At 43.4% G+C, this 14,787-nt stretch overlaps 1 protein-coding gene across 1 annotated transcript in view; it reads right to left on the minus strand.

Annotated features, from left to right (window-relative positions):
- The window catches only part of LRRC7 (leucine rich repeat containing 7), a 121,929-nt gene that overhangs the window by 78,479 nt on the left and 28,663 nt on the right, over positions 1-14,787 (minus strand). The window contains exon 3 of the mRNA XM_044302374.1: positions 7,219-7,336. Within this exon, the coding sequence (XP_044158309.1) occupies positions 7,219-7,336 (118 nt within the window). The remainder of the gene's footprint in view (positions 1-7,218; positions 7,337-14,787) is intronic.

Raw genomic sequence — 14,787 nt, forward strand, 5'->3', positions numbered from 1 at the left:
ACGGATGAAGGCCACACATACAGGACAATAAGGATTGGGTGTCATTTCTTTTGTGTTAAGCCACTTTTTGGTGTACTTTTGTTGCAGATTTTCTTGCAAAGGGTTTTGCAACAAACTCTGCAACTTTTCGACGGATCCACTGCCAGCGCAAGGCGATTAAGACCTGCGCCTAAAACACCGGTCTTAATTAAAGACCTTTTTAGTGTTTCAAGTCATCACCATAAAGATCTATTCTCCATGTCAGTGAATAGAAATATTCCTCTTTATATCCACAGGCTAAAAAGTCACCCTTTTTCTAGTTCAGGGATCAGCAACCTCCGGCACTCCAGCTGTTCAGAAACTACAACTCCCAGAATGCTTCAGTCACTTCTCTGGGAGTTAGAACAGCTGAGCATGTTTGCATGCTGGGAGTTGTAGTTTCCCAGCAGCTGGAGTGCCGAAGATTGCTGATCCCTGTTCTAGTTTATAGATGTGCAGGGTTTTCTACAGCAGTGTTTCCCAACCAGCGTGCCTCCAGCTGTTGCAAAACTACAACTCCCAGCATGCCCGGACTGCATTTGGCTGTGCGAGCGTGCTGGGAGGTGTAGTTTTGCAACAGCTGGAGGCACACTGGTTGGGAAACACTGTTTTACAGTATATCAGGTGTAATAGGACACGACCAGGTATAGTAGGACATTCCCTAACAGCAAACAGAGATCTTGAGACAGTGTATAAAAAGGTTTAAATTTTTGTTTTAATACATTGATCAAAATGTATTTCCATGTAACCGGAAAACTCTGTTTAGTGATATGTGCTTCGAGAAAAGCTGGGTGACAACTGGGCGGCCACCGTCCGTTAGCTTCCCCAAGCTCCTGCGTGGCCAGTCTACCCACATCTCCTGCTTCTGTGTCACTGAATGTTTAGGCAGATTTTCTGTTCCTGAGTCTGGAATGGGTGTAGGGAGCATTATTCGTGGTGACACAGTTTTCTTAGCTTCAAATTTAAAGGGAAGATCTAGTCAAAATAATTTTGGGACTTGCATAGGAAACTTCAAAAGAAATCTCTGACCAGGGTCTAAAGGGCTTCAGGTTGCTAGATGGAAGCTGTTGTACCTTCAGTTGGAGAAGGAGAAACCCTTTCCATTACAAGCATGCCAATAATACACTGATCACAGGTTTTCCCCAGTGATCGCCTGTGGAAGACCAAGACAGTAACCATTCGCATTCCCTGCAGCACCACCACAGGAGGAATGAAGCATTACACGGTTCCCATGTAATGCACGGATGTGCTGAGTCCTCCAAAGAAAGAGGTGCTCCTTGAAACTGCTTTCTGCTCCTGATAATAAATAGGGGAGTGCCAAATTAGGTTCTCCCCCTCTCTTATCCTGGAATTCCCTAATAGGTTATTTCAAAATGGAGTAAGGAGGGAACAGAAAAATATACAAATCTACCCAAAGCCCCTCGGATTTTCTGGGGCTATACAGTTTAAGGATTTCAACTAGAATATATTACTACATTCACACAAGATCCTTTAATAAGGTAAAAATTCCTTACCAGAGCTCACATACAGCCGTGCTGCAGGATGACACTGATTTATTTCTATGTATATAAAATATTCATAGACACAACAAGATAAAGACTAAATAATTTATATGTTTGATACATAATCAGCAATATTTACATAACTGTTGGGAACTATCAGGATAATATACAATAGGGAGGCTTAAGGGTGGTGGGTAAAAAGAGCAATGGGCAGAGAGGCCTTGCTGGGGGCAATATCAAAGAAGAGGGTCAAAGTTGCCTGTAATTCATGTGAATATTGCAGATGCTGCTGAGAGTAACTGACTCGCAAAATATCCAACACTATAATCCAGTCCTATCTGTACAGTAAATGGCTTCCTTTAAACAACAACTAACTAAACTAAACTGCTTAATTTCTTATTACATCTTTATAGCCATTGGAGCTCATTTTTTTCTGATAAAGAGCTCCAAATCCCCTGCATAGACAAAAATTAAAAACATAACACGTGGGTTACCTGGAGCAAACGCCAGATGATACTTAGGAGCTTGTTTCATACTGTGATCGAACGTGTGTGCCCTGTGGCCGTGCTGCGGGCCGCAATGCACAAACACAAACCGTGGGGCAGCTGCAGCGGATCGAGGACCCATTCACTTTAATGGGTCCGCCATCCGCCCGTTCTACAAAAAGATAGGACATGTTCTATCTTTTTGCGGAACGGAAGTACAGGACGAACACTCCGTAGTGCTTCCGTAGGATTCCGTTCCGTGCTTCTGTTCCGCACCATTCCGCATCTCCGGATTTGCGGACCCATTCAAGTGAATGGGTCCGCATCCGTGATGTGGAATGCCAACGGAACGGTACCTAAAGGGTGGCTGCATTTTATATGTCTAGTCATAACAAAATCATACCTCCCAATATTTGTATCCCCTTTTTAAGTCCCACACTTGGGATGTCCAAAAAATATCCCAGGAATGCTCACTTGTATTCATATTTGCATAAGCCCTGGCCACTTGTGATCCATTTTGCAGGCCAACCTTGTGAAAAACTCGTTGGTTGGAAGGTATGCAGACTGAAAAATCATGATATTAGGATGTTGAGATGAAGCCCAGTGTAGATTTTGGTGGCATCCATTCTCCTTTTTATCTTCTTGGGTGTACGCCAGCTGCTTATCTCCACACACCGATAACCCTCATGCTTGGTGGCATTACGCCTAAGGCCATCTATAGGCTTACCGTCCCTTTAAACCAGACATAACCAGTGTCAGTCAAGCGCCTGCTCGTATAATTTCCATTCGCAATTCCTTAGCAGGCTGCAATTACAGTGAACTGCGGTGGCCTGAATAATCCCCTTTGACTTCACATGTATTTCGTTAGGATTGATTGTTGTCTAAAAATATCCGCATTAAAATTTAGAGCCGCGTGCCGACTCATAGCCGGGTATGAATAAGAAGTAAAGGACGGATGAATCCATTTCCATGACACAGCTGATGCGGAGCAGGAGATGCCGCTGCTCGCCTTTAATCTCGCTATCTGGATCCAGCGCTAAAGTCAACGTCTTCGCTTTGTACAGAGGACGCTGGCTGCTCAATCAAAGCCGAGATTAGATCAACCTCTAATTAAAAGGGGGCTATTAATTATCTCAGCTATTAGTACTAAACTATTCTATTTCCTGCCCTGAACGGCTGCCGCGACGTATGTTACATGTGTTGTCTCAGTGAATCGTTGTCTCCAAGGATACGGCCAAGATTTACTTTGTATCAGGGATGAAGTGCAACATTGTGTCAACTGATGATTCGAGGCAATGATGCATGGGCCGTAAAGAGATGAGAAGCCCTTCGATATACACAGGGTGGGTTTTAGGGGGGGAGACAAACTGGGCAGTTGTCCAGGGCCCCTTATTCCTGAACCCACACAGCATTATATAGCGTTGTATGGTGGGGGGGGGGGGGGGTGGGGAGGTAACAAATTGTAGTATTATGTGGCTTGTTTAAAGGTCTACTCTGGGATTTTGATGTTGATGGCCTATTCCCAGGAAAGGTCATCAATATGAGATTGGCGGGCGTCCAACTCCGGGCAGCCCAGCCGATCTCAGCTGTATGAAGATGCCGCAGCACTTAGGCCTCTTCCTAGACCAGTGACTTCACATTCATCTCTGGCCTAGGTTAAGTGAATGGGACTGAGCTGCAATACCAAGCACAGCCGCTATCTAAGGGACGCACTGTGCATGGTGAGCTGATCTGCAGGGGGTGCCGGGAGCCGGACCCCCGCCGATCTCATATGACCTATCCTGAGAATAGGTCATCAATATAAAAATACCGGAGAACCCCTTCAAAGGAGTTTTATGCAGATACTAAATATTATGTGTGCATTATATGGTGGTATTGTGTAGACTGGAAGCATTATGTGCATGGTAAATAGCAGTATTATCCTGGCACCATATGATGGTATTATGTGGACTGTACAGGCCCTTCTCAAAAAATTAGCATATTGTGATAAAGTTCATTATTTTCTGTAATGTGCTGATAAACATTAGACTTTCATATATTTTAGATTCATTACACACCAACTGAAGTAGTTCAAGCCTTTTATTGTTTTAATATTGATGATTTTGGCATACAGCTCATGAAGACCCAAATTTCCTATCTCAAAAAATTAGCATATTTCATCCGACCAATAAAAGAAAAGTGTTTTTAATACAAAAAAAGTCAACCTTCAAATAATTATGTTCAGTTATGCGCTCAATACTTGGTCGGGAATCCTTTTGCAGAAATGACTGCTTCAATGCGGCGTGGCATGGAGGCAATCAGCCTGTGGCACTGCTGAGGTGTTATGGAGGCCCAGGATGCTTCAATGCGGCGTGGCATGGAGGCCATCAGCCTGTGGCACTGCTGAGGTGTTATGGAGGCCCAGGATGCTTCAATGCGGCGTGGCATGGAGGCCATCAGCCTGTGGCACTGCTGAGGTGTTATGGAGGCCCAGGAGGCTTCAATGAGGCGTGGCATGGAGGCAATCAGCCTGTGGCACTGCTGAGGTGTTATGGAGGCCCAGGAGGCTTCAATGCGGCGTGGCATGGAGGCAATCAGCCTGTGGCACTGCTGAGGTGTTATGGAGGCCCAGGATGCTTCGATAGCGGCCTTAAGCTCATCCAGAGTGTTGGGTCTTGCGTCTCTCAACTTTCTCTTCCTAATATCCCACAGATTCTCTATGGGGTTCAGGTCAGGAGAGTTGGCAGGCCAATTGAGCCCAGTAATACCATGGTCAGTAAACCATTTACCAGTGGTTTTCGCGCTGTGAGCAGGTGCCAGGTCGTGCTGAAAAATGAAATCTTCATCTCCATAAAGCTTTTCAGCAGATGGAAGCATAAAGTGCTCCAAAATCTCCTGATGGCTAGCTGCATTGACCCTGCCCTTGATAAAACACAGTGGACCAACACCAGCAGCTGACATGGCACCCCAGACCATCACTGACTGTGGGGACTTGACACTGGACTTCAGGCATTTTGGCATTTCCCTCTCCCCAGTCTTCCTCCAGACTCTGGCACCTTGATTTCCGAATGACATGCAACAGTCCAGTGCTGCTTCTCTGTAGCCCAGGTCAGGCGCTTCTGCCGCTGTTTCTGGGGAATGCGGCACCTGTAGCCCATTTCCTGCACACGCCTGTACACGGGGGCTCTGGAGGTTTCTACTCCAGACTCAGTCCACTGCTTCCGCAGGTCCCCCAAGGTCTGGAATCAGTCCTTCTCCACAATCTTCCTCAGGGTCCGGTCACCTCTTCTCGTTGTGCAGCGTTTTCTGCCACACTTTCTCCTTCCCACAGACTTCCCACTGAGGGGCCTTGATACAGCGCTCTGGGAACAGCCTATTCCTTCAGACATTTCTTTCTGTGTCTTACCCTCTTGCTTGAGGGTGGCAATGATGGCCTTCTGGACAGCAGTCAGGTCGGCAGTCTTACCCATGATTGCGGTTTTGAGTAATGAACCAGGCTGGGAGTTTTTAAAAGCGTCAGGAATCTTTTGCAGGTGTTTAGAGTTAATTAGTTGATTCAGATGATTAGGTTAATAGCTCGTTTAGAGAACCTTTTCATGATATGCTAATTTTTTTAGATAGGAATTTTGGGTTTTCATGAGCTGTATGCCAAAATCATCAATATTAAAACAATAAAAGGCTTCAACTACTTCAGTTGTGTGTAATGAATCTAAAATATATGAAAGTCTAATGTTTATCAGTACATTACAGAAAATAATGAACTTTATCACAATATGTATATGAAAACATTATGTGAATAGTATACAGCAGTATTATTTTGGCACATATCATTATGCGGACTGTATATGGCACCCTAAGGATTCATGTACACGACCGTTGTTTGGCTCTGCACCCGAGCCACATGTTTTGCGGCTCGGATGTGGACCCATTCACTTCCATGGGGCTCCAAAAGATGCGAACAGTGCGCTGTCCAAATCCGTTGCTCTGTTCCGTGGCCTTGCAAAAAAATAACAGAACACGTCCTATTCTTGTCGATTTTGCAGACTAGAATAGGCATTTCTATTTATGGGTGGCCCATTCCATTCGCAAATTGCAGACCGCAAAACACGGTGCAGTCGTGTTCATGAGCCCTAATTCTGACACTATATAGTAGCATTATGTGGCCTGTATATGGCAGTATTATGGCACTATATGGGGAATTATTTGGACTGTATATGGAAGTATTATGTGAATAGTGTATGGCAGTATAAGTCTGGCACATATGGTGATATTATTAGCACTGTATATGGCAGTATTATCCTGACACTATATAGTGGTATTATGTGGACTGTGTATACAGCATTTTGTATGGTGGTATTATGAGCACTGTATATGACAGTATTATCCCGGCACTATATAGTGGTATTATGTGGCTGTATATGGAAATATTATATAAATTATATATGGCAGTATAACATGTAAAGGGTATTAAATATATAACATAACATATTATGTAAGAGCTCTGCTTGCTGAATGGAAACAATCATGACATGTGGAGACTACAAGCCTGTTAATGTGGTGCTCACACAGATGCATGGCTTTTTAGGCTGTGTTCACACAACAAAATACGCTGCTGGACAGGCTAATTATTTCCTCTTTACCACCCACCTTTTAAAAACTGGTGTGAGTTGTGTAGAAATCAAAAAATTATAACAAAAAACATAAAATTTTTATTTTTAACAAATAAGCCCTAAAAGGCCCAAAGCCCTATGAGGCCAGAATTCTGGAGTTGTGAACATGATAAATATCTCCATTCTTTATATATATATATATATATATATATATATATATATACAAATTAAAAGAACTTTATTTGCTAAAAAAAAAAAAGCTTGGATTTAGAGAAACAGTGCCACCCTTCTCCATGGCTCTGTCAGGTATTGCAGCTATTTACTTGAATAGAGCTGAGCTGCAGTACCAGTCTATGGACATAGGTGGTGCTGTTTAGGTAAAAAAAAATATATATATGTCTATATATATATATATATATATATATATATATATATTTATTTATTTTTTCTAATCTCATCCATCTCTTTCATTGTCAGTATTTGTTAGCTGCTCATAGAGGATTTCAGGATCTCTGGAATAAGTAGACAGATGAAGGTTATCATGTAATATTTCACAAGCTGATATGATACATTGACACGACACACAATGACAGACCGTCACATAGATGACAAGGAGGAACGTACCATTTTTACTGATATCCAACTCTTTCAGATTCACTAAGCTGGCGATGGTTGCTGGCAGATTTGAGAGATCGTTGTCGGGCATGCTAAGCTTCCGGAGAGCCTGACAACTGAACAATTGCTGTCAAGAAAACATATGCAAAGTCAGTGCATGGGAGCGAGCACATGGGATCACAGCAAGGGGTCAGACATAAGGTAAAAATGTGTATTTCATGTAGCAACTACAAATTCCAGCATGTCCTGCCAGAAGCAGGGAAGTATTATCAGTATTATATGTAAAATCCATGCAAGGGGCAAACACAGCAGGAAGTCGGTAAGGCGCAGCTTCGGCCAATAGCTGCAGAGCAGGAAGTGATGTCAGAGGAAGGGGGGCTTAGTTTTGGCAACTGCTGCTGCACAGGACAGTAACATACAGCAGTAGTTGGTATTGCCTGCAGTGTTAAAGGCTATTTTTTTTTATTATTGCCTTGTACTCATTTTGAGCTAAAAACTATTTTTTCACTTGGTCTTTATTAAAAATGTTGAACCAATGTCTCAGTGCAGCCTTGAGTTACTCTAGTAGCAGGCTCTGAATTTTCACACAACTAGAAAAACAGTTAAGCCTTTGGGACAGAAGGGCTCAATATCTTTAATAGAGATTAATTTAAAAAATGATTGTTTGGGCAAAATAAGTAAAACACCTGGACCAGAAGGGTGAAAAGATCTACACTCCCTTCACCACTGCCAACCAATCAATGGCCTCAGCAACAGTCACATGCCTCACCACTGAGGCCATATCAAAAGTAGTCCCTGGTCTCAGAGTGACCACAGAAAGTCTATTGTACTACTTAGTAAAATGTGGCGGGAGGTTCAGTTTAACATAATTGTACAGTTGAGTAAAATTGCAACTATGTTTGTTTACGTCTGATCTAAAGCTACAATGTAATGAAAGGTAATAACCACAGAAGAAAGGAGCCTTATCCACAGCGATCTGTTCTATACGCCTAATGACGTCACACTTCAGCCTACAGCATCCGCATATCGCCCCACGTGCGGTACATAATCGCTCCCTAGTCAGGAGTCTGCCTCACATTTCAAAGAAACCTCAAGATTATCTTTTGTTTCCCTTAAGAAAAGCGCTGACTGTTCTGCTTTGTAGTCGTTAGGGTCCCGCTGCTTGCTGCACTACACCCTGCACGGCAGCCGCGGGCCGCAACGCGTTGGAGGAATCCATTGTGTAAAAGTTACCTACATAAAGATGCAGAGACATTCGCTGCGACCCAAGTAAGGCTACTTTCACACATGCTGCAGTTTTATTCCGGCCGCCTCTAGGCATGTTTGCCGTGCTGCGGCTGGACCTCCGGCCTGTCCCCATTATAGAGAATAGGGCCCAAGCTGACTTCCAGCTAGCGGTAGCACGGATCTGGCAGGCTGTTCCCCCCGCCGGAACAGCCTGCCAGAAAAGGCTTCCGCAAGTGTAAGAGTAGCCTTAGATAAGTCTTCGAAGGGGTTATCCAAAGTCTAAAATGTGCCCCCCAATACCCAGGCCCCTCATATAGATTATACTTCCCCTGCTCGTCGGCACACGTGTCGCTCCTGCTCCGTGCAGGGCCGCCGCTGCATCTCCCCGTCGCGCGGATCAAAACATCCGGCGACGGGGGGAATAGCCAATAGCAGACGGCGACGGGAACGAGACTTCCTAGCATCGCGGGTGACGCTACCATCTTACCATCAGTCTAGGGATTTGGTCTCCAACCTGTGGCTCTCCCGCCCAGGTGCAACTACAACTCCCAGCATGCCCTGACATCTACAGCTCTGTGCAAATTAGAGGCTCGCTGTTATACAGCAGGGATCTATAGAATATTTAATAAGGTTGTGTTTAAGAAACATACAACAAGCTTGTGGGCATGAGGCCTCAGTGTCAGTCTTCACTGTAGCTACGGCATTCTGATCGTGAACCAGGAGGAGCATGGCGATAGTTAAGGCTGTGCTGCAGTTCATAAATGGTGAGATGACTAGGCAGCGCTGCGTCTCAAGAATATTAATGAGGATATTTTTAGTAGTTTGTAAGGAGGGGGCAACGAGACAATCAGACAATTCAATCTGATTAAATGTTAATCAAGCCTCGCTGTGACCAGAGAGCGGGCGGCCGGACACACGTCACAGTCATTGTCACAGCTATTATCCTCTAAAGCTGAAAAAATGTCACGGCGTGGTGTGATACGCAGATCGATATATACTCAGACCTGCAGAAATGAAGTGCGCCGAGGCTCGCATCTCCCACCGAACCACGCGCTCTGCGGAGCAGAACCGAGCCCCCGGGGGGGGCAACGCTTAGAGGGGGAAATATAAAGGGGAAGCTTCAAGCATTAGATTTTAGTTTCATGCATTGGACAGAGCAAAATATTGTTTTTATCATTTTTTAAAACTCTGTAGCGATTTATTTATTTTTTTACTTTCCTGGGGGCGGCCATATTGGAGACAAAGAGTCCCTTCCTATATTGTGCCCCAGGTGCTTTATGGCAGCTGCAATGAATGGAAGCTCAGCCTTGTTTGAGCTTTTCGTTGGAGGAATATGTTGGGAAGATTTCCCGATGTAGACCTCTGAGGCAGGGCTCCCAGTGCTATACATCAGCCGTAGACTCCAAAAGTAAAAAAAAAAAAAAAAAAAAAAAAAATGGATATTGTGTGGTACACGTGGCCCAATCTATAGGAAATGGTAATTTATTCACCATCCTAATGGAAGCCTAATAGCTTTTCTTGGTGTGTACACCAAATGTAGGGGCCAGCGCAGTCTGCACAGAGCCCCAAAGGGCTATCCCATATTGTGAAGTGATGGCATATCCAGTGGGGCCGTGCTGCAGTTCTCTGCGCAGAGGTGACCGGGCACTGCAGTGCAGGGGAAACAGTGATGGGGGCACAGTGCTAAACCTAGGCTATGCTCAACCTGCAGCCCTCCAGTTGTTGTAAAACGACAACTCCCACAATGCCCTGCTGTAGGCTGATAGCTGTAGGCTGTTCGGGCATGCTTGTAGTTGTAGTTTTGCAACAGCTGGAGGGCCGCAGATTGAGCATGCCTGCTATGGTCCATTGATTCTGAGGATCAGCGGAGGTCCTAGAGGTCTGACAACCCCCTACTGATCTTAAAGTGATGCCGTAGACTGCCAATATCTCATTATGTTCCGAGATGGAAATACTCCTTTTTGTATAGAAAAGTGTCCATAGATTATTACAGTCTCCATGAAGAGATACAGCCTTTTCCCAGAGAAGACAGAGAGGGATAGAAACTGCAGAGTGTCCATCTGTACAGTGTATAGTATTGCTGTCCTGGCTTATCCAAGGCTCCCGCAGGACTGTAGAGCTTTCACTAAATCCACCAACCTCTAATGTTAACGAGATGCCTCTGCTGACTCTGCCCTCTAATGATGAGATGACTCTATTGATCCTGACCTCTAATGACAATTGATGACTCTGCTGACCCTTCTCTTTAATAATAGTGAAATGACTCTGTCGAACCTGCCCCCTAATGATAACGAGATGAATCTGCTGATCCTGCTTGTTAATTATGAGATGAATCTGCTGATCCTGACCTCTAATGACAATGAGATGATTCTGCTGACCCTGCACTCTAATGAGATGACTCTCCTGATCCAGCCCTCTAATGATCAGATGACTCTCCTGATCCAGCCCTCTATTAATAAGATGACTCTGCTGATCCAGCCCTCTAATGATAATAAGATGACTCTGCTGATCCTGCCCTCTAATGATAATAAGATGACTCTGCTGATCCTGCCCTCTAATGATAATAAGATGACTCTGCTGATCCTGCCCTCTAATGATAATAAGATGACTCTGCTGATCCTGCCCTCTAATGATAAGATGACTTTGCTGACCATGTCCTTTAATAATAAAAAATTACTCTGCTGACACTGCTCTCTAATGAAACTATGTTTATCCTGTCCTCTAATAAGAAAGAAAATTCTGCTGATCCTGCCTCTAATGATAATGAGATGACTCTGCCCTCTAATGATAATAAGATGAATCTGCTGACTCTGCCTCTAATGATAATGAGATGACTCTGCCCTCTAATGATAATGTGATGACTCTGCCGATCCTGCCTTCTAATGATAATAAGATGACTCTACTGATCCTGCCCTCTAATGATGATAAGATGAATCTGCTGACTCTGCCTCTAATGATAATGAGATGACTCTGCCCTCTAATGTTAATGTGATGACTCTGCTGATCCTGCCTTCTAATGAGAATAAGATGACTCTGCTGAGGGAGACTTCAATCTTCCAGATGTAAACTGGAAAACCAAAATAGCTAGTTCTGCCAGGAGTACAGATATTCTAAATTCCCTACTGGGATTATCTCTACAGCAAGTAGTGGAGGAGCCAACCCGGAAGGAGGCCATTTTAGATTTAGTATTCACAAATGGGAATTTGGTATCTGATATTACTGTAGGTGAAAGCTTGGGATCTAGTGATCACCAGTCAGTGTGGTTTACTATAAGTACAGTGACTGAGTCACACCACACAAAAACAAAAGTTTTAGATTTTAGAAAAACTGACTTTTCTAAAATTAGATTAGTGGTACACGAGTCCCTATCAGACTGCAACAGTTTCATTGGAGTCCAGGAGAAATGGGACTACTTAAAAGTGGCACTATTGAAGGCAACAGAAAATTGCATTAGGCTTGTCAGTAAAAGCAAAAAAAGGAAGAGACCACTGTGGTACTCAGCAGAAGTGGCCAAAATCATTAAAAACAAAAAGATAGCATTTAGGAATTATAAAAAAAAAAGAGGATGACAGACAAATTTACAAGATTAGGCAGAGAGAGGCCAAACAAGTTATAAGAGCTTCTAAAGCACAGGCAGAAGAGAAATTAGCTCAGTCAGGGAAAAAAGGCGATAAGACATTCTTCAGATACATAAATGAAAAAAGGAAACTAAAACAAGGAATTACCAAATTAAAAACAAAAGAAGGAAGGTATATGGAAGAAGATAAAGAACTAGCTGACTGCCTCAATGAATACTTCTGTTCAGTTTTTACAAAGGAAAATGAAGGAGAAGGACCTCAGTTAGGAAAGAAGACTAATGAATCTTTTGACGCATGTGTCTTTACAGAGGAAGAGGTTCTAAGTCAACTGTCTAAAATTAATACAAATAAGTCACAGGGGCCTGATGGGATACACCCAAAGCTATTAAAAGAGCTCGGCGGTGAACTAGCAAAACCATTAACAGATTTATTTAACCAATCACTGGTAACAGGAGTCATCCCAGAAGATTGGAAATTAGCAAATGTTGTGCCCATTCACAAGAAAGGTAGTAAGGAGGAATCGGGCAACTATAGGCCAGTAAGCCTGACATCAATAGTGGGGAAATTAATGGAACCCATACTTAAGGAGAGGATTGTGGACCATCTAAAATCCCATGGATTGAAAGATGAAAAACAGCATGGGTTTACTTCAGGGAGATCATGTCAAACTAATCTTACTGATTTTTTTGATTGGGTGACTAAAATAATAGATGCCGGAGGTGCAGTAGACATCACTTATCTGGACTTTAGTAAGGCTTTTGATACTGTCCCACATAGAAGGCTTATCAATAAAGTGCAGTCTTTGGGCTTGGGCTCCCATATTGTTGAATGGATTAGGCAGTGGCTGAGGGACAGACAACAGAGGGTTGTAGTCAATGGAGTATATTCAGACCAAGGTCTTGTTACCAGTGGGGTACCTCAGGGATCTGTTCTGGGACCCATATTGTTTAATATCTTTATCAGCGAAATTACAGAATGCCTCGATGGTAAGGTGTGTCTTTTTGCTGATGATACAAAGATTTGTAACAGGGTTGATGTTCCTGGAGGAATACACCAAATGGAAAAGGGTTTAGGAAAACTAGAGGAATGGTCAAAAATCTGGCAACTAAAATTTAATGTTGATAAGTGCAAGATAATGCACCTGGGGCGTAAAAACCTAAGAGCAGAATATACAATCAGTGATACAATCCTAACCTCAGTATCTGAGGAAAGGGATTTAGGGGTCATTATTTCAGAAGACTTAAAGGTAGGCAGACCATGTCATAGAGCAGCAGGAAATGCTAGCAGAATGCTGGGGTGTATAGGTAGAGGCATTACCAGTAGACAGAGGGAGGCGCTCATGCCGCTCTACAGAGCACTAGTGAGACCTCATTTGGAGTATTGTGCGCAGTACTGGAGACCATATCTCCAGAAGGATATTGATACTTTGGAGAGAGTTCAGAGAAGAGCTACTAAACTGGTACATGGATTGCAGGATAAAACTTACCAGGAAAGATTAAAGGACCTTAACATGTATAGCTTGGAAGAAAGACGAGACAGAGGGGAGATGAGAGAAACTGCTAAATACATAAAGGGAATCAACAAGGTAAAAGAGGAGAGAATATTTAAAAGAAGAAAAACTGCTACAAGAGGACATAGTTTTAAATTAGAGGGGCAAAGGTTTAAAAGTAATATCAGGAAGGATTACTTTACTGAGAGAGTAGTGGATGCATGGAATAGCCTTCCTGCAGAAGTGGTAGCTGCAAATACAGTGGAGGAGTTTAAGCATGCATGGGATAGGCATAAGGCCATCCTTCATATAAGATAGGGCCAGGGGCTATTCATAGTACTCAGTATATTGGGCAGACTAGATGGGCCAAATGGTTCTTATCTGCCGACACATTCTATGTTTCTATGATCCTGTCCTCTAATGATAATGAGATGACTCTGCTGATCCTGCCTCTAATGATAATGAGATGACTCTGCTGATCCTGCCTTCTCATGATAATAAGACGTCTCTGCTGATCCTGCCCTCTAATGATAATAAGATGACTCTGCTAATCCTGCCCTCTAATGATAATGAGATGACTCTGCTGATCCTGCCTCTAATGATAAGATGACTCTGCTGATCCTGCCCTCTAATGATGATATGACTCTGCTGATCCTGCCTTATAATGATAATGAGATGACTCTGCTGATCCTGCCTTCTCATGATAATAAGACGTTTCTGCTGATCCTGCCCTCTAATGATAATAAGATGACTCTGCTAATCCTGCCCTCTAATGATGATATGACTCTGCTGATCCTGCCCTCTAATGTTAATGTGATGACTCTGCTGATCCTGCCTTCTAATGATAATCAGATAACTCTGCTGATCCTGCCTCTAATGATAATGAGATGATTCTGCTGATCCTGCCTTCTCATGATAATAAGATGACTCTGCTGATCCAGCCCTCTAATGATAATGAGATGACTCTGCTGATCCTGCCCTCTAATGTTAATGTGATGACCCTGCCGATCCTGCCTTCTAATGATAATCAGATAACTCTGCTGATCCTGCCTCTAATGATAATGAGATGATTCTGCTGATCCTGCCTTCTCATGATAATAAGATGACTCTGCTTATCCAGCCCTCTAATGATAATGAGATGACTCTGCTGATCCTGCCTCTAATGCACATTGAGATGACTCTGCTAATTCTGCCCTCTAATGATGAGATCACTCTGCTGACCACCCTCCTTATAGATCCCAGTCTACACAGCAAAGATGTGTGTGCTCCAGTGAAGCACTTTTA

Source organism: Bufo gargarizans, chromosome 7 (assembly GCF_014858855.1).
Source record: "Bufo gargarizans isolate SCDJY-AF-19 chromosome 7, ASM1485885v1, whole genome shotgun sequence".
In the NCBI taxonomy this organism is placed as follows: Eukaryota; Metazoa; Chordata; class Amphibia; order Anura; family Bufonidae; genus Bufo; species Bufo gargarizans.